This window comes from Pieris napi, chromosome 5, assembly GCF_905475465.1.
Source record: "Pieris napi chromosome 5, ilPieNapi1.2, whole genome shotgun sequence".
In the NCBI taxonomy this organism is placed as follows: Eukaryota; Metazoa; Arthropoda; class Insecta; order Lepidoptera; family Pieridae; genus Pieris; species Pieris napi.
The window spans coordinates 3,424,741-3,451,864 of NC_062238.1; the positions used below are offsets into that span (position 1 = coordinate 3,424,741).

At 33.2% G+C, this 27,124-nt stretch overlaps 1 protein-coding gene across 1 annotated transcript; it reads right to left on the reverse strand.

The window, feature by feature from the left end:
• Positions 1-20,547: 20,547 nt before the first annotated feature.
• LOC125049703 lies at positions 20,548-22,141 on the reverse strand. The gene is made up of 2 exons (XM_047649124.1): positions 21,934-22,141; positions 20,548-21,869 (listed from the first exon to the last, which is right to left on the reverse strand). Exons 1-2 carry the CDS (start codon positions 22,139-22,141, stop codon positions 20,941-20,943), a joined length of 1,137 nt encoding a protein of 378 aa, XP_047505080.1. The 3' UTR covers positions 20,548-20,940.
• Between the last annotated feature and the right edge of the window lie 4,983 nt (positions 22,142-27,124).

A 27,124-nucleotide genomic window follows, 5' to 3' on the forward strand; every position in this document is an offset into this window, starting at 1 on the left:
TTTAAGTCTTGACTCTGATTATTAACCTAAGACGGTTAGCTGTGGGATGTTTAATATTATATAGTTTCTATTACAGCACAAGATGATAATTTAACCTAGCTTATAAATATAAAAAAAGAACAATAACTAACCTTAAAATTTAAAAACTAAAATATATTATTAAAAGGAGTCCCTTTAGGCAGCGATCCCCCTTTGAATAGCTAGACTAATTCTTTGTCCGAGTTAGATGCCAGCTCTTCGGTCTCCTGTGATGTCGACTAACCTTTTTGATATTTCCTTAAAAAGCTTTATAGCGCTAGGACTCCACGGACCAAGGGTCTCGACACCGAATGGGACAAAATCATATTCGGAGCCTGTATTATTATTATATTTTATTTTTAATTTTATCCACATTATCGTATTGGCATAGACTGTAGGAATAATCTATGTATAAATATAAATAATTCCTACAGTCTAAATAAATCTATGCCTAAAATGGCAACGACAACTTTAACCCGATCAAAATCACTAGTTGGTTTCCAATTTACACCACTTCACTCTAGCAACAATCTCCTTTCGCTCCAATGATATTACCTTTGTGTATTGAGGGTTTCTTGTTCTCAGTGCAGCGTCGCACCTGGGAAGGCCTATCATCGAACGAGCCTATCCGACACGCCACTAATTGGAAAGTGACAATCCTATTTCAATGATTACTCACCATTCAACCCCCTGTAAATTGTTTTACGTTGATTGTTACGAATTGTCCAATCTCCATATATTAAAAATGGAGGACTGATTGACTGATTCGATGAAAAAAATTTTTGTTTTCATACAAGATTACCTTGGAAAACTCGCTGATTTTATTGAATTGTTCTCGATAAACAATAAGTAAAAAACTACTTTTAATACGATACATCACACGGAAGAGCACAGATATGAGCTGTAAATGCGGTAGATTCGAAATTAACAACCGCATTTTATGTACGCGCCAAAAAACACAAGGGTTTTTATAAAATTAATTCATTAAAACCCACAACTTTGCGATTGTTTGAAGTTTACACGAACAATTTGGCTGTTGTAATTTAGTTTGTTGATTTTACTAACGATATTTGTTTTCATTTAAATTATGGAGAGATCGAGCTGCAAAGAGCATAAGCCACGTATATTATGCGCAGGCCGCATACGAATCTGATCTGAATCACAATGGCAATGATGATGTATGTTGATTGGCAATGAAGTTATAAACATAGTGTCGCTGGCAAGCGGAGTGCCGGAGGCCACATGATATAGCCAGGCTAATTGTTAGCCCAAATGTGATGTACGGTCGACGAACCTATAGCCATCGGGGTGTGTTAATCATATCTTACAATAATATTGTTTAATCGAATTATTTATTCAATGACACAATTATCGCTTCGGTAATGCAAATCAAATAAATTGAATGTACAAATCCGAACTTTTCAGTTCAGCAAAAACAATTCCATTCGGATTTATAATAATTAAATTTATCAGTTAACAAAGTAATTGTAACAAATTTTAAAACAATGTTGCATCGCTACATCCACGTGTCCGAGATATTCAATTTCGCCTGTCTGTCGATGAAATGCGAAAATACATTTCAAATTAATAAAACTGTATAAGTCAGTGTATCGTGTCAATCATTGCTAACATAATTTAATGAAATTCATATTATAACATATTCGCTTGTTGAAATCGCTTGAAGCGGGTCAAGTTGAGCTGAATCGCATATAGGTTTTACATACATAATATGTTAATGGAATTTATTTTTAATAACATATATTTTATTTGAAGTATCTCAAATTCTCAATATTTCAAGTGGATTGTTAATCACAGCTCGTCGGCATTAGCTCTTAAAATTATTTTACGGTTGGTGTACATACTGAGGTTTTTTAATACATTTGCCTTATTGGTATATTTTATTTAGGTATTTATACATGGTATGCTTCGAGCATACCTCATGACGCGGAGACGGTTTTGTAAGACAATTGAAGTACAGTTGGTCTTTGATGTTAGTTTTTATGATATTGTATAGCCTTACCGTGGCCGTACCGTTCTTGTTCACGACGTTATGAGAAAAATGGCGACTTTATTTACGACAGAATTTACATTTATTAAAACAGGTATAGGAAGATATGATCGCCTATTTCCGTAAAGAATATTTAAGTTACATTTCACACGAATTTAACAGATTTCGTGCCTTCAGTATCGTAAAGTGACATAATATGTTGACATTGACAGCTGTCAGAGTCATTATGGTTTGACGTTTCAAAAAAAATACGCTGTCAATGTAAGCTGTACATGAAGCCGCTTTATACAGAAAGCGTTTGAACGTGAAGGAATAGTAAACATTTGCAATATAATTAGCTTGATTAGGTACGTAAAACATTGATTTTCAGGCTAATTAATTTTACAAATCCTATTGAACCTACTACAACTATCTACGGTAATGTTCTACTGACCCTATTGCCCTTACATGCCAAATACACTCGTAACTTGCAACTGAAGAAGTTTTTGACTCCTTAACTATGTATATTATAGGGATAGATTTGTATGTAACCAAAGATTTGGTACTGTAATTTTGTTCTACCTAAAACTAATGATTTAATAGATAAGCTAGTGAAAAGTATTAGTTTAAAACTACGATAAAAGTGCAAATAAGTAAATATTGACACAACTTGTAAACTATTAAAATTAATATTGCTAGTAAACACAACATTTTTCTATATAAAACGTCAGAAAAATAACATTTTTCGCTTGCAACATAGGGTTGCCATTTTAAATTCGTAGGTGAAACAAATATAGTGTATAATTATAAGCATTTAAAAGTACCTATAATATATATTGGCGTATATAAATGTACCACTAATTTTTAAACTAGATAGAAAGGGGCTTACCTTCTGGAGCCTAAAATGTTCTCATTTCTCTCTTAATCCTTGTCTTGTTTCTCTTATATTTTTAGTCACATTATTTGAATACTCGTGACATTGACACTGTAGTCGTATATTTTATAATGTGGAGACAACCCTACGAGGCAAAAGTCTTTGATATAAACCAAAGGCTTGGCAAACGATTGAATAAGATTTTCATTTTCCAATTAGCGTGCTGTTTCCATAGTTGGAATTATAAGCTATTTTGTGATACTCACAATGTAAATAATCAGGAAAATAATGGTATAGTACTATTGACTAATTTAGAAATAACATGTGCAAAATGTTATTTTTAATATCTATGGCAGGAGATATGCCTTACTTAATTCCAGGTATATCCATGGCATTCTCCTGTAAAGAATTAAATATTATACCGTTTTGTCAGCTTTACATATCGGTGTAGGGACTGTCATATTTGAAGTGGCATACTAGCGAGAAGTCGCCCCTGCTAACCACCAATACGCTATAATAAATTATTTCTATTTGCGGGGTATTGATAAGGTGTTATTGTATCATATTTATTGCATATTTAGCAGTTTACTGGATCCATGTTATCGTTCATAAGCATGTTCACAGTAATGTTTCAGGCATTACAGCGATACTACAATTTGACTGATTTAGTTTTTATAAAAGGGGGTAAAATAAATATTAAGCGTTTATTCTATGTCCAATTCATGCCTACTTCATAATAGGTCAAGTTTTTTTATGCATAGGGTCCCTACATAATAGCTTATCAGACACGCAGGCAAAGAAGCAGGGGAGTGTCAAATCTCCCCTTATCATAAAAGGGACTTTATTTGCTTAAACTTAGGTCTGGTGTGCTTGGCGTCTTCTGCTGGGCCCGGGCGACAACTACTTCATAATCACATCTCGTCATGATATTTATGGGCGAGTCAGTGCTCGCTGGCCGGCGGGAATAGGTAGAGGTAAGAAGACTAACATAATATGGGGATGAAAAAAATCTCCCGTACAAGCATTTGTATTTATTTGTTATAATTACACGTACTTTAGTAAATACTAATTAAGGATAGAACATCAATATAACATTTTTGTAATAAATTCTACGATAGGGCTCTAAAGATCGCCATAACATATTGTGTCCTAGTAACACAAGTGTGAAATATCCGAGCCACCCCAGTGCCACAGTGATGCAAGGGCCCAATTATTTGAATGTCGGTCGGTACACTTATCATAAGGGGAGAGCTGGAGTAATTAATATTGCATTGCTGTAATAAAGACAGCAGGAAACAATGAAATGCAATATCGTAAAATATCTTTTCAATTTCTGCCTTTGTTTGCTTAGATTAAAGTGACTACTTTTTATTACTTCGTGTAAATTAACGCCCTAGATTCTGTTTCTAATTTTTTACATGATTATGTATATGTATTATTAGGAAAAGAATTATATTTCAATAGTAATGTATATATATAGTAACATTTACTAAATTATTTTTGCTTGGGCCTAAATTAGTAATGCATACGGAGAAATGAGGCCTTGATTATTGGGGGTAATTTTGTAAGAAAAATGGTTTCGCATTGGAATGCACAAAATACTGATACTACATAATATCAAGATCCTGATATGTATCTAAAACATTGGAGGGTTAATAGTAATAAAATAATCCAATCTTTATAAATGTTGAATGTACAGTTTACATTTGTTATATGTACCTATATATACAGTTTCTTCTTCTTGTTACTCGATATCCTAACTTCCTTCAGTACCATTGATCGGAACCCCTTCACGGGTTTAAATGTCAGTGAAATAATGTAAAATATAATAATTGTGATGATGCGTAAGACAATTAATCAACCTATTACTATTTGTTTGGATTAAAAAAAAGATTTAATTTTGTCTGTTCATAGTACCGAGTTCTATCTAGTTAAAAAATATAATATATTTTTGATTCCCCACTAAATTACATTATTTAAATCAAAGAATTACGAATGAGGCTGAAAACTGAAGAAGGTTGAGTGGGGTTTAACAAGGTGATAGCAAAGAGGCTTGCTTTGATGTTCTTGTCAACTAATCCCATCGTTCACTTCACCCTTGTAACAGAGCAAAAGAGCTCTAGAAAGATCTGTCGAATGTTATGGTCTGTTAGCCTATATATACTTTCTTTGATCGTTGTTCGATATTTAAAGTTGTAAATAGAACATGTAACGGAGTAATTACGTAGTTTAAATTCAATACATTTAATGAATACAAGTGAGTCGAGTTCAAATACTTTGTTCATACTCTAAGCAATGTATCAGAGTAGCTTTCTTTTAAAGATTTTTGTTTTAATACATTGTTTCTGTAAAAATGCCAATTACGATGGATGGTTGGTGTTAAGTGAGACTTCCAAGCCATGGGAATCATGAACTGGAAGTACAAGGCGCAAAAGAGGTACAGATGGAGGTTTTAGCTCAAACCAAGACCCAATGGACGCTAGCGCCTCGATACTGAGGACTTGTTACTCTATCGGAACCACTTTGTATGAGTGATATTTATTACTTTAGTGGCTCACCATGACACAGTATTATACAGTAGAACCTCGTTAAATCAAACCTCGGTAACTTAAAAACCTCTATAACTTAAATAAATAATATGTTCCCTTCCCATCAGAGCCAAAAAACCTCCATAATTTAAAATACGCAACCTCTGTAACTTAAATAAGTAATCTCTGAATTGGCCTCCAGTAACTTAAAGAAATGTTTCCACAACCTCTATAACATAAAATTGTTTGTCAATGAGTCATTTTGCGTATCAATTAATGAAGCAAAAAGAGCTTTAACAACTGTAAGATCATTTATAGAGCAGTGTAGCAACATAAAAGATAATGTATTCTCTTCTCTATTTGTCACTGAAAATCAAATCGATTTAGAAACTGTGAATTGTTTAAAACAAAAGAAAATCACAGAGTTTTTTAAGTAGACACAAACTTTAATTGTTGTTTTATTTTTATGTAACGTGTGTAATGTGAATAAATAAAGGATTATTTAAATTTTAGTATTTTATTGAACCAATCCTTTTGACGCATTCGAGTAAAAATAGGAATAAGGGTACATACATACATATGAACATACCTACCTCTATATTAACCTATCTCTAACATAGACCCTTGATAACTTAAAACCACTATAACTTAAAATATTTTGTGTTTCCCTTGGACTTTAACTTATCGAGTTTCTACTGTACCTATCAGAAGTTGTTATAACTTCATGCGCAATAAAATAATGTTGTTTGTCTGGCCCAAATACACGGAATCCTAAAGAAATGTTATCTTGTAAATTGCCGTATTACAACTTGGCAAGAAGAGGGCATTCATTTCTAGAATACTTTTGTGTAATTTTGTGTTTTTTGCTAAAAGGCAAACACGCATTCATACGCTCTGTTTATTTCTGAGCCTTCAAAACGTTTGACCCACTCGCTTTCGTATCGCTCCGAATAATTTTCATCGAAATTGGTTTGTAACTTGAGACGTGAGAGTTCAAATATTGATCGGGACTTTTTGACGATAAATATTTTTAGTATGTTCATTAGTTCAAAGCTTAATTGGCTTTTTATGTATTTATAAGTATGTGCACTTATACACCCGTGCCACTACGTCCCAATTTTAATTCTTTTTTTTTGTTTTTAATTAATTTTATTATTATTTATAATCAAATAAATAACATTATACTGCTAACATAAATTAATATAACAAAGACAATAACTAACCTTAAAATATAATATTAAATACTTATAATAATAAAATAATATACATTGAAATAAATAACGAAACTTAACATAAACTAAAATATATCATTAAAAGGAGTCCCTTTAGGCAAGGTTCCGAAAATACTGGCAGCGTTCCTCCTTTGAATAGCTAGACTAATTCTTTGTCCGAGGTAGCTGCCAGATCTTCGGTCTCCTGTGATGTCGACAATTATTTTTTGTTAATTGTATTGAAGATTACAAAATAAAATACATCGTATATTTCAAAAGCTCATCTTATGTGGATGCTTTATTGAGAAAAAAATATGAATCGTTCGATATAAGTTCCCCATGGACAGACGTATCACGTCCTCGTCTGTACTTAAATAACGTATTGGGGTAATACGAATACAGTCACGTTTAACGTAACTCATAAACGGTGAACTAATTCTATATAGAAATAATTTTATTACACCTCAAGAGAATAGGTTACTTGTTTTAACGGTTTTATTCATCACTAGTCTATCCTGGCTTTGCACAGTTGAGAGTTTTTTGTAGTTATGTATGTGTGTAAAATTTGTGAAGTCATATTTTCTTGTAAATTTTAAGCATAGTGGTTTTAGTAATGAAAATAATTTTGGAAATCAGTTCAGTAGTTTTTGAGTTTAGTCGCTACAGAAATAAAATCGTAAATTATTACGGTAGTAGAACTGATAAGCCTTACTTAAAGTTGTTGCATATTTTATCGCACTTAGTTATTTGTAAAAAGTCACAAGAAAAATTGGGTTAAATTCCATACTTACGTATATATTAATTACGTTTTCGAATAAAGTGCGGAAGTATGAAATCCAGTAACTAGCTCACAGGATTTTGCCTTAAGTACGACGTATATTTTTGGGTTTCCCGTGTCCTTTTCATGTATAATGATATTCTATTAAATCAGAGGTGTAAGATTTATCCCTGACCTAAAGACCTACAGGATGGGTTAGGTCTTAGGTTCGATTCCCGGCTATGTACCAATGGACTTCCTGTCTATGTGCGCATCTTACACTCATACGGTAAAGGCAAACATCGTGAAAAAACTGGCATACATTAGGCCCAAAAAGTTGACAGTGTATGTTAAGCATAGAAGACTATTCGCCTATTAGAAAAAAACGAATTACGAATCAGATACAGAAATTTGAGGCCCAGACCTCTCGAAAAGGTAACTGGTTTTTTTCATATAATTCTTCATACTTCAGCTAATATAGTTATTATTTTTATATTTTCCTTCCTTTGTTAAATAAGTGAAAAATAAATATTTATATTATTGGACGACTAAAAATATGCTAAGTTGATCAGATAAAACTAAATTATGCATTTCCTAGCCACTAGTGCTGAAATATTCAAACTTTCATAAAATGTACAAGTTTGTCACGTTCGCAGAAATCTTATCTAATATATATAATCAAATCTCTCAATTCATATATTTACCAATATATATATTAAGTAAACGAGGGATCATCCATAATCAGTAGCCCATTTATTCATAATAATTATATGACAAAAAACTCAGCAAAAAAAATTAAAGCCTGATTTAGGATTTAAAGAAGACCTACACTGAACAAACTCTTCATTTATTTATTGATACTTACAGCTACACATTATAAAAAATCATATAGACAATAAAGTAAAGTAAAAAATCATTTAATCATATAGGTAAAAAAATATACACTTATGACTCGTCAGTAAAGAAATACATATTAATGCATGACATATCAAGTAATTAATAATAATAACATAAATTTAAAAAACAAAGACTTGTCCTCTATCAGCAGGAGGCATGGTGAAATTGGAGCACGCACTTACATTCTCGTGGAAAGAATACGCAAACACATAGTCGAAATAACCAACATCACCGCATACACGAATTCAAGTACGACCAGTCACCACAAGCAGCACCGGTTCACGAGCATGAAGCATGGTCAAAAGATAGGATAGGATACAAACCAAAACAGAATACATTGTTCAACAAAATATACGAAACAGAAAACACAAATCAGAAAACACAAATCAATTAAGTACATGAATAGATAAAAAAGAAAACTGAAATTAAACAAACTACAACTTAATATTTTAAAAAAATAAAGAAATTGGTACTACTGCTAAATAAAGTCAAAATCCTCCCGCTTCCTAAAATGCCCCTAAATTTCTTCACCCCCTCTTTGGAAAGGTGGAAAATGTCAACATTTTTGCAGTTCATAACCGACTCTGAATTGGCCCCATTTCCCTCTTGAATACTTCTGTGAATCAATGTTAATAGCACAGTTTAGATATGGCCTTGATAATGGCCTAAAGATAAGTTCAAAGACATCTCTGGCTGAATTTCAGAAACTTTTGTTCTACTTAATGACTGTCTTTTATACCGTAAAAATGGCCTATCTGACACTTTCAAGAACTTTATTAATCGAAGATAGCTCAGTAGCGATTTAGCCTTCAATTATTTGTAAGACGGTAAAATGACGCAAGCGAGGAACAACATTTTATTTTATTTACACCAAAATTACTATAACAATTTAAACAATAAATGAAGATATATTCTGGCTATGGTTTTTTATTTGTATTAATTAAGAATAAATTTTAGTCAGCGTAACCTTAAATAATAAAGCATATTTGATTATTGACTGCAGTCAATAATCAAATATGCTTTATTATTGTGCACAATAGAACAAATACGCTATTTTGGCTGATGACAAGTGACAGCAATTGATGTCATCAGCACCAAGGTTTGAGGGTTCTGACATTGAGATTACAGCGTAGGAAATATGTCAATAATAATAAAACCTTTAATGAATAACGTTGTAAGAGTACTTATGATACAGAAACAGGTCACAAATCATTAAAATGAAATTCACAGCATACATCCAAGTTGAACTGTACTGCAAAATCTTTTCATTTCCCAGTATTGCTTTCATATCTAAGTTACATCTTTTGATAACTAATATAGATTGAAGATTTTAGGAATATCTAATACATTCCTAAATGCAGATATTTTCAATATACAAGAAAGTTTGTGTTGTAACATAAAAAGGCATAGATCTGGTTTGTTAATGTGTAATACAATATTTGTCAACTGGTATGACAGACTAAACGTATCTTTCAAAATGTTATATTTTGGTTATATAAGGAAAATAGTGCTACAAAATTTTCCTGGCTTTAGTCTATTAGTTTCTATTACTATGTTCTTTCTGTTTTTGTAAAAGATTAATCTTTGTATGATAAATCTCCTACTTTCATTTTAATCTTGGAATAAATAAGTCAACAGCACTATTTATCCATTGTATTACGTGTGTATTACAAAGCAATTAAACGCTTTTGAAATTCACGATTCTATTGTAACAATTTTGCTAGTTGTCATGGTGTAGGATCAATAGAGAAATCGCCATCACACACACAATACCTAAGCATAGCTTTTCCAGCCTTAACGTCAGGTTCAGGGTCATAATTAAGCAATATTGTTATCGAAATTGATATTTTTTTCACTTATACTTCATACCTAGTATACCTAATTCACCTCGGTTTATTACCATCAATACATAGATAATGTTTTAAATACAGAATTCGTAAAATGTTATTTCATATTTATTCTTTTGTAAATTAAACATACGCGCTCATTGTATAGATATTAGAAATATAGAAAGTACGTTGCTTTGAATTTTGTAGCAGGTATTGTTTCAGATCGGAAACAATAAGTTCATCATGTATGTAGGTAGTACATAAGCTGATTAAAACTTACGTAGGTAGACATCATAAAAGTAGAAACATCGTATGAAGGATTTTATGAAAAGGTTATTCAAATGGTATCAAAGCGCTGAAAAATACTTTGTTGTTTTGTTTTTACAAACCTACGAAATGTATCTAATGCCTAGTGTTATACAATTTTACGAATTATGTAATCTCATTTTTAATTGCTATGAAGCGATATATAACTACTAACGAAATTTTATTAAAGTCCTTTCATATCCAAAATAACATTTATCAAAGCTAAATCAAGCTTATTACTGAATGTTTTTATTTAGAGCCGATTTGAGGGTCGCTTTTCATGTCGCATACCAAATAAGAACAGTGGCGTTACTACGCTTTTCGTGATATTTTTCTAATAGGCTGTGCAAACTTCGTTGACTTTGTCCAGCACCTGGCTAAGACTGCTCGATAACAATACAAATTATAATTCATACACATCTGTTTCGCTTAAGTAGAACCTGCTCAGTCGGGAATGCGGTATTGTTTCCCTAAAGTCCGAGTTTCAATTCCCGCCATTCATTGAACGTAAAGAGATCTGATTACTGAGTACCACTGATTATTTTTTATAAATAGTCAGTTTATTTTGTATAGTTTATAAATACTAAATATCGTGACTATTTATAAAAAACAATCAGTGCTATCGTTACAAATTAAACACCATTTTATATGACGAAATAGTTAGAGTTAAAGGTTAGACTGATTTAGTTTGCATGGGGGAGGTTAGTATTTACCTGAATTATGTGTTAATTTAGACGTCTATGGACACCATAGACAATACAGTTATGACACTTATATGTTATACAGATTTAGTAATTCACTTATATAATACTTGTGTACAGAAACACGTGACCGTTGTATTTAATTATCTGTTTTAAATGAAATATGGAAATCGAGAATCAGATTTTGCCGAAGGCTGTGCGTGGAAAGGTTTAAAATAAACATTGAATATATTGAAGGTACATTTTTTATGAACGATATGAGTCGCCATTAACGTTGTTTGAATTTTTAAACCGATTGGTCTTTGGTAAAAGCAAAAACCGAAATTGATACCATGGAACGATATTATAAGTAATATATTCATGGTAGGGACGACAAGTACGATTTTATGTTATTTTTTGCTATGGGTTGGTGTAAACTGGCATGAAAGATGATATAATAAAAAAATGCAAAGCAATATAGAGGGGCAAAAATAAAGTTAATATTTGTATTTTTTTTTAAATACGTAATACAGTTATTAGCTTGAATTGAAATATTGTTATTATTCTAAATTTCTTACTCGATCACGAGTGTACGGGCCCGAAGAACAGGTATAAAGCCTCCGCAAACTTTTTTGTTTTACAAAATTTTTGTAAGGCTTCACTAATTTGTAGGGAATATAGTGCAGTTTATGTTAACATCGATAGTTTAACGTCGATCAGTGTTCGCATGAATTAGTGTGGTGTTTTTACCGCCAAATACGTGTGATACAGAATATATGTTATTTTTCCGAATTATTGAACTGTTGTATGTATAAAACTGAGCAGTGTTGGCCTAGTTGCTTCAGCGTGCGACTCTCATCGATCGATATAGGTAGATCGCCATAGGTTCGATCCCCGGTTGTGCACTAATGAAATTTCTTTCTATGTGCGCATTTACCATTCGCTCGAATGGTGAAGGAAAACATCGTGAGGAAACCGACATGTCTTATGGTGGCTGTACACACTCGTCGAGACACCCCGAGACAGGCCGAGTGCGAGAGTGTACAGTAGAGCTCTCGTCTCGTCTCGCTTCCTCGCAGTTGGTCTCGCCTCTCTCGGTCGCCTGTCGGTTTTTTGCGCACGAGTCAAAGGGTCTCGCGAGTAAAACGAGAGCGACATGTACACACTCGTTCAATCATTAAATTTTGGATAATATTAAAACTTTATGATCCTAATTACCAATTTCTGTTGCGGTGTATAGTGACCATCTTCTTCTTCGCCATGGCTTCGTATTTTTTTTAATGGTTAATGTGAAGAAAATTATAATAACTCATTGCACAAAGACAAACAGCAGCAGCGGTTGCCACGTCCATTATTAACGGTGTTTTAAATACAATTAACGTAACGAGTGTGTACAGGCTGCGCTCTTCTCTCGTCCTCTCGGTCGAGACTCCCGGAGAGAAGCTCTCGCCGAGTGTGTACAGCCACCATTAGACCCAAAAAAAGTCGACGGCGTGTGTCAAGCACAGGAGGCCGATCACCTAATTGCCTATTAGATAGAAAAAAATTGATCATGAAACAGATTCAGAAATCTGAGGCCCAGACCTAAAGAGGTTGTAGCGCCACTGATTTTTTTTATAAATATTAGTATTATTAGGGGATTTTAACTTAAATTCAAGTAGTGTAAATAATATGAATTTTTCATGTCGTTCTTTGAATTGACTCATGTAAGTCGGTTATTAAATTGTGATGGGAGGCAGCTGTGATGGGCATGAGTGACGGAGTGTTGGTTTTTGAAGCAGGCGATTAAATGCCACCGGTCGCGGTGGATCCATATCACCCAGCGCTGTTCGTGGAGGCACAACTCAATCTACATATACTACATACAGGATACTCCTGACATTTAATAAATATAAATTTAACCACACATTTCACAGTCCACTGGCTGGCAAGCCGTACACCATGTGTGCTCTAAGAACGCGGTTTCTTTGTACCAATGGGATATGTGCGAAGGCCAAAGTTGTTTGCGATATCAAGGTTATCAAAGATTTTGCGCTTACTGAATGCTGTCTCCGAAGCTATCGACATAATTATATGGTAGCCGAGTGAATTCACAGTAGCGATATTGATACTTTAATCCATTTTTATTTTATTTGACATTATCGTTTTGGCACAGTCTATAAGGATAATGTTTCTGTTAATAAATAAATGTTTCGGAGCTCGATACGCCTGCTACTAGCGCTCGATATCTGGGCTAAGTAATTTTGCCTTGACTCACTGCTGTCGCAGCTATTGCGTCTTAACAGGGCTTATCGCCGTGTAGGTGGGAGTGGAGTTGGCGAGGAGAGGCTATGTGACGGAGAAGTTAAATTACATGTTATCCCCTACAGTCACCCTTAAGCCCCCCTTTTTGTAAGGAGCAGAGCGGCGGCACTAACACGACCTTCAGAAATGAAGAACGCCACTGAAGAAGAGATCAGGAGCATTTGTTGTCCAATTTATAAGTATATAATTTTCAGATATACAGCATATTTGTTTGAATTGTTTAGGGACTCGCGAGTGCGTTGCCGGCCTTTAACTACTAGGGCGTTTTCAGCTCGGCAGAGCGTCATCATCCAATGTCCTACATGCCACTAAGAAAAAATATTTTCCATTTTGTTTCGACCTTTAGTTGACTTTCCAAGATACAACCTCTATCTTTTATATGACATGATAGAAGGGCAAACAAGCCTACGGAATAGCCATAAAAGGCAGCTGTCATGGCCAACGGCCAACCATGTTAGAAATATACCTACTAGTAAGTAGCCATCCATGGACAAGCAACATTCATAAAATTGTTATCTGTAATAAAACTAAAAAACATTCTTCATTCTAAGTTTGTTGATACTAGACAGATACAAGTTTGTATATGTTTAGTCTATCTCTTTATAATCTTTCATACCAAACTCGTTGAAAATTATCGATACACATTAGTAATTCGTACATTAAATTCAGTTGTTTATACTTTATTTCACTAAACGCGAGTAATTTCAGTATTCTACCGTTTCATTGTCGGACTTTTACACGGTACTCGAAGAGGTGATCGTAAAAAGTTTTAATTATTTCGTTCAAAATAGTCTGTGAGACCACAAACATAAACCAGTGTGCATTCTTTCAGCCAGCCGCAAGCCCGCAAGCGGTAAGTGGCTTGTTTAAAAGTGTTGTAAAACAAGCGTAACTCTCAACCCTCTGTATGTTTAACCTTAAAAATAACAAGCGATTTAAACTGTTCCTTTATCATGGAAACTCTGAAGAAGACTAATATTTTGGCTTTAAATTTTTATTCTTCCTATAGCCAAAGATTCCTGTAACCCAAAAAAATCATTTAATCATATAGGTAACACATTGTACACTTATGATCGTCAAAAAAAGAAAATAATGTATATGAAATGTTTCTAAATTAACATTTAGTGCGAGTTCTTCCCACACTTGCTTCAGGTGGTTTGTTGTGATTTTTTATTACTTAGAAGAGTCCTACCTGTGAAGGGGGTTCCTTAATCTGCAACTAATAATTTAAAACAGATTACGTGTAATAATTATAAACATATATTTTTGTTATTCTTTGTATAGATCACAATTATAATCATTCATTGTATATATGTATTAGAAAATTGGCTTTAATTTGTATTTTATTTTAGTATTTCAACGAAATAGTGTTAGCAATTTCAATTCTTAAAATACAATAATTGAATTAATCAGTACTTGTTAACTTGCTAGAATGACAAAGAAAATCGATAATGAAAAAATACATAAGCGAGCGACTAACCCCCTAACCCCCCCTTTCATTACAGCTTAAACAAAATTTGTCAGAAAAAGACGTAACATTACTTTTTACGTAATCAAATACTAATCGTGTACTACGAAAAAAAACAAACACTAAAAGTTTATCAGATTGGTTTTTATTTTACATTTACTGTATATGTGTATTATCATCTTCGTTAACATGTCCATACTAAGTAATTATTCTACATAAGCTTGCAGGTGAGTTATGAAGTGTCATGTACGGCGTCCATTGGCAATCACAGTCAATAGTATCTAATGACAGGCTAGGAACACTGACTTGACTGACAGGTCACTTCGAGGTCTTGAATAGCTTAGAAATAAACGCTTAATATTCTCCAATAAAGCACCGTAGCAGTTTTCATTTCATATGCCTGGTAAAGGAAATCCAAAACTAATTGGGACTTGGGAACCATTTTCGTCTGATATATTGATGATGTTTTATTACGTTTAAGTAGGTACCGCAAGATGTACTTTTTACAACAAAACCATAAATATGCTTGGAGTTGAATAGAATACGAAACATACGTGAAAATATGTTCCAATTACAACGGGTTTACTAGGCCCCTCATAAGTAACAAGGTTTACACAAATCTGGATATTTAATACAGTGAGCCAGTCACTACTAAAAGCATTCAAATTAAGTAAAAGCGGAATAAAACGAAACTAAATTGTCACTTAATAAATTGTTAAATAGGTAAGTGATTGGAACAAAAAATACTATTCGCCCAACGACCAATCTCCGGCACATCTGACAATCAATTTAATTCGATTGCAAAGCGGGTTTAATCTTTTTACAAAGTTATTTATTAAAATAGAAAAATGTGAAATATCGTTGTTTGATTACTATTTTATTATAAGAAGTATGAGTTGAATAAACCGTAATTATTTTTCAAAATTTGATTTAAAAAAATAATTTTATTGACGTGAATATATCTCAGTTAGACTGTTTATTTTATTAATCCTGACTGACTGTTAAATAGACAATTCATTCATGAATAATAAGACCGCAATTATTAAAATTGAGTAACTTTCTGGGGGGAAATAATATTCAAAATAGGTTCATATACCCATAGAAAAGGGATGACAAACATACATTTTTTACGTCTTGGTAACTGTCACAAAGATAATTAATCTTTGTGTCAAACAAAACGATTCGTTATAAATTCACTAAAATCCGTAGAATATATTTTTTATATGAAGTTATGTACCGGCAGGAGGCTCATCTGATGTTAAGTGATACAGACATAGGCAGAAGACTCACAAGTGCGTTGCAGGCCTTTTAAAAATTGGTACTCTTTTCTTCTATTGTTGAAATAGGCGTGGAACGATGGACGTCGAGGTGTTACGGATGGTATTCGTAATATGGTTGCTATGTTGTTGTATTACTACTTAATGTCCAGATTTATGCCCAGGTCGGGTGGTCTAAAACCATGTTAATGTAAAATATGTTCGCGTTTAAATTGTCGTTTGGCGTTTTGTCCGTTAAAATATTTAGAGATAGTTAGAGTATTTTATTTTAAAATAATCGCAGTAACCAAAGACATTATTATATATTCTAATTAATAAATTTCCCTAAGTTGCAAAAACTTCTAAGTATGAGGAAGTTTAAAAGAAAAAGTAGTGAAACGTCTGCGCTACACGTTTTCAAGTGAGTCAAAGATGAAGTTAAGAAATTGTCAGTATGCAAAATTGTACAAAACTTCGCGATAGCTTTTCAAATAAATAGGTAGCGTGTTAATATTTTGCTCTATAAGAAACTGCATGTGGCGAGTGAGTCGAAGATCTTTTATAAGTTAATTCCTGTCTCATGCACAATCCGTAAACTTTGAAGAGCTACCTTGCGTGCATCGACGCCTGTCGTGAATGAGAGCACTTCTGTATTTTTATTAAGATTTGTATACATTTCAGATAATTATTTGACATTTTCTTTCGATTCACATTTTTTAATTAACTCTGATGTTTTGTTTCCATGAAAAGATGGCTGAATACAAATGTAGTTTCACAATTCGTTCTAATATTCTAATTACGAAATCACGTAATTGGTAATGTTTGACAGGTGTGGTATTCTATATTAAAGTATCGACTCCGTGCACGTGACTTGGTTTGTCGTGTTGAACATTTCAAAACGAGTAGTTTTTCAGAAAAAAACATTTATAAAATGCGAACGCAATTCCACCCAAATATTTATTTTATTACTTCGATTAAATAGCTTTATAAATAAATTGAACTTTCTTAAAACTAAAACCTCAAACTTGAAGTAGAATTCCAGCTTTTTTGAAGTCGTTTCAAAGGAATGTTGTTGTTAAAGTAAATCTTTATAAAAAATATTTAATCAAAGATGTCTCACAAAAGCAACGTGCCTTCCGGGTATCATTAACGGGTATAAGCGTGCATTTGTAAGTTCATTCGTTTGAATTCTTATTAACTTGCCCGTGAAACTCAATACGGTGTATCGGAGAAATGAGATAAGAACAAACAATTTGCTTTATCTCGCTGATCACTTATTGTTCCTGTGTATAAACTTGTAGCTAAATGAAGACTTCTTAGTAAACAGACTGCGTATAATTTGGATAAAATGAAATGTTCATGTTTTTTGATTACTGAATTATTTAGTTCCACACTAAACAACAAAACATCCCGTAAGATACCTTATTGGTCATTTCTATGGAATAATAATACAATTATCTCTATTGCTAATACAACAAAATATACAATACACATATATGTATGATTGCGGTTGCTGCCGGTACTTAAACTGGGAAAACCCGTGTCCTAACTACCCACAGCTTTCCATTAGCACGGTTGACACCACGTACAAGATATAGCCATTTAAACACAAAGACTATAATATAAACTAATTTTGAAACTATGCATATTTTTATAAGATTATACATACCGGGGCATACGAACCTATGGGACGCCCAAAAAAGGCAGTCAATGCAACCCATGGACACCCATTTTAGTTAGTGCGTTGCCGGCCTTTGAGGGAGGAGTATACTCTTTCTTTAAATAAATATTGGAGGTTGTCATTACAGTTCGCTACTATGCATATAAAGTAAGTATTTTATAATCATGTATATCTCTTATATTGTATATCTCTTATACCGCATGTGAAAAGTCGTAATAAATACCGTTGCACATAATAATGGCGTCTTTCAAATTCATTTTCTATATGCTCTCAATTTCATGAAATACATTTTGATTTTTAAAAATCTACCTCATTTACTCTTTCATCTTGTGCTAACATGTTTAACTTAATAAAGAAAAGTAACGGATTTTGAAAGAAAATTAAAGCTTTGATCTCCGAATAAGACATTTAGAAGCCTTCGACTTAAAATCCGCGTTAGTGTAGACAGAACGTAGAACAAACGCATTTTTATTCATTAACCCACAGAGTATAATAAAGTTTCCGCAGAAAAGTGAATAGAAATTATGTATCAAATTTTGATACAGTTTCGTATAAAGAGATAACCATGATCAAAGGATTGCTTTCAAAGTGGTTTACCTGGCGAGCATATTTAAGTTTTCATGAAGTGGGGAAATGGAAAATAAATTGGATTTGAATGAGTTTCTTAAAGCTACATCAGAACGTGTTTACTTTGTTTCCCGCCAGGATTAGATACCATTATTATACAAACTCCTCGAGCTAATAAGAGACTAATGCATGTCTAGAATAAAAAGAGCGAGAGAGAACTGCTTCATTTTTCCTCATTGCGTTTTAAATTAAATTGTAAGGACCGAACGAGTGTATCTATAGTAAACAATTTTTCATTTTAAAAATAATCACACTTATTTTTGTAAAGAATAAAAATATATATCAGTGGCACTACAACCTCTTTAGGTCTAGGCCTCAGATTTCTGAATCTGTTTCTTGATAATTTTTCAATCTAATAGGCTATTAGGTGATCAACCTTCAGTGCCTGACACACGTCGTCGACTTTTTGGGTCTAAGACATGTCGATTTCCTCACGATGTTTTCCTTCACCGTTCGAGCGAATGTAAAATATGCGCATATATGAATAAAGTCCATTGGTACACAGCCGGGGATCGAACCTATGACCTCAGGGATGAGAGTCGCACGCTGAAGCCACTAGGCCAACAGTGCTCCAACAACTTTGTAAAGAATAAAAATTATATTTTATAACATCGTTGCATAAAAATGTTTAATATAATAATGATAGCGACATAAAAACTTTTAAATTTTAAACCATGTCTTTTGACTTTTTTAAAAATCTAAAATTATCTTAACTCTTAAACATTTTTATGCAATACCACGGTTAATTAGATAAGGAATGTTATATTATTGACCAAGTAACGCAAGTGATAAGGGTAAACATAACATTGCTTTTTAAGCTTTTTATTACTTTACTATTAAAAATATATATTGGATATAAACTAAAACTTATTTACGAACCAATAAATAATATGACATAACATTTAAAACTTTCCTAAACCATACAAAAGTAAATAGAGTCCAAAAGGTAATCCGAGACCTACTCAATACACTTTTAACGGCACTAAGTATTTAATGCATGATACAATGAGAAACACATTAACACATCAACTTCACTCAGTCGAGAAGTTTCAAACATTTTCGCAAACTTTTCTATATGCGAAACGCTATTGAAAGCCCCTAGCAGAGATTAACACGGTTCTGATAATAGCCGTTTGAGAATTACTCGTGGAAGTGTGAAGTTCATATTAATGGACCCTCTACGCGGAATTCCGTTGTTCCATCTATCTTTTAATTTTGTACGATGTTTTGTGTCTTTTTTATCTGTAATTGTCTGGCTGTTGGTTTTAAAAGAAGTATTTAAATTCTCTTGGATGTACTGTGAAAAATAAAGGTGTGTTTAGTATTATGTTTTAGTTGGTCCCCGTCGATCGAGAGTCCTTTTATTACGCTTGTTCGAAATTGATCAGTTAAAATTATAAATTACTATCTGCCCCCGCGAACTTCGTTTCTCCTTAATGTGATTTTACTTAGCCTACCTTTTTAGTATATACCAACACGGAACATTTTGCTATGCTACCCCAGAGACTGTTCGGTTTTCTGGAATGAAAACTTTTCAGGTTTTTCTATGAATTTTCTCTATATAAACCTCTGAGGTTAAGTTTTATAATTAATTAATAAAAAATAGGGGTTGTATGTATTTTTTAATGCTGTATCATAAAAAAATAAAAAAGGTAGGGGTTTACCCTACTACTACCCTTAACATTTAGGGGGATGAAAATAGATGTTGTCCGATTCTCCGACATACCCAATGTGCACACAAAATTTCATGAGAATCCGTCAAGCCGTTTCGGAGGAGTTTAAGCAAATACACCGCGACGCGAGAATTTTATATATTAGATGTTAAAATATCATAAACTTTTCGATTTACTTATAACACACCTAGGCCTATGTTTCTAAGGACACGGCAATGTCATTAGAAACATAGGCATAACATAGGTGTTGCGCCGAGCGACGCATACTTTATTTTTCGAAAACCTAATTAGTAGTTTGGTAGTTAATTGTCACAAAATGTTTGTCTGTCTTTTTTTCAGATTTATTATATTTGGTTTGTACATAATTTAATTTAATTTAAACAAGTTAACTTTCTGTATTTTTTTTATATCTTACTTATTTTTCTCTAATAAATTATATGTACCTATGAAGATGACACACACCGAGATGAAAATACAATAAAAAGATGAATACAGTAGACTCTTATATCTATATATCTACTACACTAGTTTTTAATTAGTAAAAGTAAAAAGTGCAATTTTAAATTTCGAATAGAATATTTGATCTTGACCAACAATCAAACAGCTGTGAACGCAGCCACGCATTGTTTCCGCAGCTAACTAGATCTTTAAGCGCAGTTTGGACGTCGGTTTGATCATGTTTACTCGATGCTCACTAGTTAGACTCAATTGTGAATAGCTTCTTTGTGTTTCAGGATCACAACTTGCTAACTAGCTGCCAGTGACTGATGCCTAACTACGTAACCGCGACAAAAGTACGACCCAATTAACACTTGGGAACAAAAAGCGAATGTTTGCGTAAATTCTAATGAAAGTATTTAAACAATGGAGTGTGCTGTACGAACCTCGAATTATTATTAAAATTTGATGAAAAGCGTCTGGGTATTGTTCGTAAATAAGGTAGGTTTGGCGGGGAGAGGGTTTTGGGGTAGTTATTAATAATTGGCAATTGGTCCACATATGGGTTTACATGTGTATGATGCTGCATTGGATATCTAACTGCATTAATCGTCTTTGAGCAACATTTTGGTGTGGGAAAATTCAATGAATTACCCGACCGCTCATTTGCTGAATTGTCCCTACGTGTAAGAATTCCCTGAGTTCTATTTAGTTGCTCTTGTATTTTTTTCAATTCCTCTAATTCGTTGTAGAGATTTTTTATCTCTTGAAACAGTCGTGAAAATTTGTATGTTTCCTTTTCATTGTGGCTTGCGATTTTTTTTTCTAGTTCTCCAATCGTACTTTTGAAGTTAGTATTACTTTCATTTTCTTCATAAACAATTTGATCTATAACAAAGTCTGGTAAAATACTTCCTCGACTGAGAGGTGTTTTCGTATTTGAAACGTGCCTCATTCCTTCGGCTTGCAATGCTGCTTTAGGCTCAGCTTGTTTTTCTAAGTTTTGTAATGAGTCTATTTTTTTTATAGACCTATTATGTTCGCCCTTTCTAAAATTAGGCTGGTCATTATCATATGTATCATCGTAAACAAAGTCAGGCGATTCATTATCTTCCCTTACATTTTCGACATTACTCGATTGTCTTTTAAATATTTTAGGTTCTGTAACTGTTTTAAAATAAATAATCGAACTGCTTCCCGGAGTATTTGTTGCCGTCGATTTTATACTTTCATCATTATTATCTGAGGCTAATTGCTCAATTAACGTCTCTATATCAGAATTTTTCATATTTTTTTGAAAGGTAGTTGAAATTTTACATGACATTACCACTAAGCCTGTAAATAATTACTCATTAAATACTAAGAAAATATTGTACATAAATAATAATAAATCACTTACAAAAATAAAGATTCATTTTACCGTCCGTCACTTCTAACACAAGGTAATTGAATTCCGATTGGGCATTCGATTTAATGTCGATATCTCGACTGGAGCTCCAGAGCAATTTAATTAAGTTACCATAATTGACCATAACTCCTTTAACTATCGTATCACGGCAAAACAAAGCCGAGCGTGGTTTAATTCGTGGCGAAAATTTGAAACGCATCATTAATATTAGCTTTGTGCGTGACAGTTTAGTGATTAATGATTCTTAAATAAATCATAATATACAGGTAATTCACTCGTGATATTCAAAACTCACTACTCCGTTACGCAGCTTCAAAAACAGAGAAAAAAATTAGATAAGTTCTCCGGAGATTTTAAAATGTAACTAAAACATTTTACGTCATTTGAAATGTTTCTGAATAGAATCTAAATAAAACCATTTATAATTAAGCACTAGAGTAAAGCACTCGGTTGAAATATTATTTGTAGAAAAACATGTAATTCAGCCATCTAATTGGCACGGTGACATTTTTACAACTGTGAACCAAAAAGGCAATCTTGGTTATCGTTGGCCGGCACCGAGCAGCATCAAGTAAACACCCGGCTTCGTCCTGCATTTCAATCGACTCTATTTGTATTTTATTGGAGAAGACTCGAGTCGAGGCCAACCGAACGGCGCGGGCCAAAGCTTTATGTTTTATTGAGTTCTTTTTATGAGCTCAATAATACAGACCGATATTAACAGAAACGGCAGCTTTTAATTAGCTTTTTCATTAAATTTTTCATGTTCACAATTTACATAAATGTGGTGCAGTTTTATATTTTGTAGTAAAAAATCTATGTGTTTCCATTCGGCTTAAATAATTTTGAATCGTTTCTGAATATTGTTCTACAGTTTTTCATGAACATAATTTAAATGAAAGCCCACAAGCAAAAGCCCCTACGAGACCTTAAATAAGTTTATTTAAATCATAATCCTTTGATTTATTAATAAACTTATGTAAGTGCAAGTTCTCTTTCAATCCGTCTTGCAAATAACCTGTCGAGTCGAGTAATTATAACATACCGGCACTTATATGTTTTCAGAAAATTTTATAAGAAGTAATTAAAGCTAAATAAAGCGACGTGGGTGACTAAGTTACCTGCCTATTTGAGAATATACCTAGTATATTAGGCACCCATTTACAGATTTAGCGTTGAGATTAAAGTTTTAATTCTAAGCTATTTTGTACTAAGTAATGTTTTTTTATAAAACAAATTTAGAAACCTTTTTCAATCTCATTAAAGCCGAAAACTTCGACTAAAATATTGTTTCGTATGAAATCTGCGGCTAGACGCGACCTTTGTCTCCCGTATATCAATATGTTTTGAATATACTTAGTCCAAGTCTAAACCCCGTAACACTAGTAATAAAAAGGCTAAAAAAATCAGATCCATATTTAAAAATGTAGAAAAAATGTACGTGTAAAACATCGTTAGTGTACCATTATGATCGGTTTTGTTGACAGATGGCTATTTGTCCAAACGCAACTGTTGGAATAATTGAGGTGTACATTTTCACTTTGTTCCGTTTCCATTCGATTAAAATCGTTGTACCTCACTTGTACACAACCTATTCGGCGTTTACTAAACGATTTGAACAGTTCGACGATTTGTTCAGCCAAGCGCGCGTATTTTTTTGCATGCGCTTATGAAATTATATCGGCATAGATGTAGCGATTCCAATATTCAATGTGAAAATTGATTTTTAGATATTTCAAAGCTTTAACAATCTGTTTTGTAAAACTTGTTAACGATACGATGTTATAATAATGGTTTAAATGTTTTATTCAATAACTTTTATGAAGTGTTGAATGTAAAAGATAATTTTATTATTTGATAGCTAAACAAGGCTGTTCTTCGTCGTGAATGGATAATGCCAGGTAACCGCTTTACCGTCTGGGCCATAATGATTCAATACACTCATACACGAATAATTTCGTAGCGTAAATTACAAAACATTATGCGGTTAAAGCAGGCTTTTAATTTCGAACGGCTATTATAATGGTTAGTTACAGGGTAGTTTTAAATATATTGGCTACGGGGTCTCGCGAGTCGTCTCAGTACATTTTACGGTCGTCTAATAAATTTTTTATCGTGTAACAGTAAAGAAGCAATCAGTCTGTCGGATATTGGCCTGCAGGGTTCGTAAACACGTGCATTTTTATGTTCGCTAACGTTTATCCGGACTCTGATTGTACAGCTTACAGATTATTCTAGAATGAAGTGTGAGGACGTGATTTTTATATTAAATAGACATTAGTGTGGAGAGCGTGAGAAATATTGATCATTCATTTTTATACAGTATACGCAGTTTTGGAAGCAAAATGTAATTGAATAATCCCATTACCACTAATTAAGGATAATGTGTGTTACTCCTGTTTGCTAGTGGAAATATAGAAAAATTTAATGAAAATAGAGCAGTGTCGGTCTTGTGGTTTCAAGTCGGTCGTAGGTTCGATCCCCGTCTCAGCCAATTGAGATAATTACTGCGCATTTAACACTCGCTCATATGGTGAAGGGAAACATTGTGAGAAAGCCGGCATGCCTTAGACCCAAAAAGACGACGGTGTGTGACAGGCAGAGAAGGTTAGGTGATCTACCTTACCTATTAGAAATGATACAGAAATCTGAGGCCCAAACCTAAAAAGGTTGTAGCGCCATTGGTATTATTATGAAAATTTAACACCCTTCATGTAGTGTATTATAAAAGATTTTACGAAATGAAACGCGTCTTAGTATAATCTGGATCGGCTTAACTATAGAAATAAATAAAATTATTTTATTTCCCGAGAATATTGCCCTTGCCAAAGCGCGACCCTACCAGGCGCGCATAGCCTTGTAGTAGGTAAATAGTAAATAGTCCTTGAGTTGCAATGCGGTATGAATTGCTGGTTATGCAATCTGCGTAGCTGGACAGATCCCGTGGACGCCGGCCTGATCACGCACACCGCGTTTCGTTTGTTGAGGATTTACCGACCTATACTAATATGTTTGTCTTCCTCGCCTATCTAAACAATGCGATACACTGGATTGAGATGTTTGTTTGCAAACTACTGCTAATAAAAAAGCCACATGTATGGATTTGAGTTACTTAGGAGCTTAAAAGTTAATGGGCTTCGTTCTACTCCCTTGATTTGAGAACTGGCAGTAAATGTAAAATTAGAAGCATTTAGCTGCCTCTTAAGTGTACATTGTGTTACCTAAATGAATAAATGATTTTGAATTTAAAAGGATTGGGTTGGTAAACTTTTAATTATGATTATTGACGTGATAACGTCTTTAAAATCGTTTTAGTCGGGTGACATGTTCAGAAACTTGTGTCACACCAAAACCTCACGAGCGCGATCGCAGGTATAACGAGAGAGAGACGGACCGATCTCCCGTCTCATCTCGAGCGCTGCCAGTCATTCCGTGAATGTATGAAGAAAAATGTATATCATAGTCGAATAAGTAAACTTGTCATTTTACACCCGAAATTTATCATCAAAAGTGTGAATAAAACGATAGATGTAATTTAAAATTTGAAAAAATTGTTATCTTCATTAATTCCTTACTTCCCAAAAACTTATATCACCAATAAGACGTTATCACGTAAACATCTCGATCGTAAACCTACTTTACAAACAACCAATATTTTTTTTTACTAAACGCCCTGAATTAAGCTATAAGTACTATGTTCGTACAAGGCTAGACGAAGTCTTAGATACTATATTTATTTGCAAAAGTAGAAGTCCAGCTGTATATAGATATAGAATATACATTGTATATTCGTTGGCATTTGGCAAAAACAGTTTTATCTTAAAAATCTTTGACTTCAAATTGGTGTAAGATTTTCCAAGTTACAGTAGACTAAGTGACATAAATTGAGCTCCACTTCAATCTTTCCATGTCATGTTCAAGCTGTATCGACAGCGGAGACATTTTCGGATGTAACACGTTCTCAAATAGAGAAATATCAAGTATGAGTTTCCTAACTTTTACATATTTATAACGAATTCTATGTTTCGTAAACTAATCCTAAAGCCTCCATGGCCTACTTACTTACTAATGACACGGAGGTCCTCAGTTTGATTCGAATTGTGACAATAATTAACTGAACAGTAGTAAAAGTATGTCCCATTGCAAGAAATCTTCACAAATGTATTGAAATGGATTGTCATTTATGAAATTTGAAGACCTAATTAAAAAAAATAAGATTCGGAAAGTATATCTATTTTACAGACAAATCAATATCCACTTTCTACAAGCGTATATAGATGTTAACGTAAAATTGTAAACACCGTTAGATTGTAATCTATCTCGCGAGATTATAAACTGTCGAAAGATTGTGAACCTCAGCGTACTGCTTACAATTTAACGTATTATTATTCGGTAGATTGTACTACACTAACTTATCATTCAAACTTCTTTGGTCAATTACAGATTAATTTTACTTCCCAACAAATTCATATAACTACCGAATAATAATACGTTAATTTGTAAGCAGTTCGATGAGGTTCACAATCTTTCGACAGTTTATAATCTCGCGAGATAGATTACAATCTAACGGTTTTTACAATTTTACGGTGACATAGACAACACTTGAACAACGAAATACTATCCACCATCTAATTGTTTCAAATAATAAACTCATACCCATTTTATTCAAACGAACAAAACAGAGTGAATTAAAGGAACAAAAATAAAAGCTCGGGCTAGTGAACGTGTATTAACAACGCAGTTAATCCAACTTCACACGAGTTCTAAAAACATCGAACAAAACAATAATCCAACTTATAATAGTGTGTTCGATGCAATTGGCAGCTAATTTCTTGCTCAAGCGGCGATCCATTGTGACTAATTTTATTCCTTTTCATCTTAAAAAGCTTTCTTGGTTCCTACACACGTTCTACAATTTTTATAACGGCTAAATGTTAAGTGAACTATAATTATAATTTAAATAAAAATTAAATGGTTTTGATCGCGATGTTTTGTCTTTCGCTGTCTGAAAGCAAAGGAAATGTTGTAAAAAAGTTTTGTTTAAGATTACCGTAATTCTATGTTGGTTAACGATTTTATAATATTACTATATATATTTATAATATTAATAATACTATTAATTAACTAATTTAAGAACAAACTCCCAGGAAGGCTTTGAAATAGGTATATAATGTTAAAAAAA

What these genes read in the sequence shown, in the direction of transcription:
- LOC125049703 (XM_047649124.1), bottom strand. Translation starts at nt 22,141, where the DNA reads ATGCGTTTCAAATTTTCGCCACGAATTAAACCACGCTCGGCTTTGTTT. An exon ending in TAAAATGAATCTTTATTTTT is followed by an intron (nt 21,870 to 21,933) that starts GTAAGTGATTTA and finishes AATTATTTACAG; the next exon opens with GCTTAGTGGTAATGTCATGT.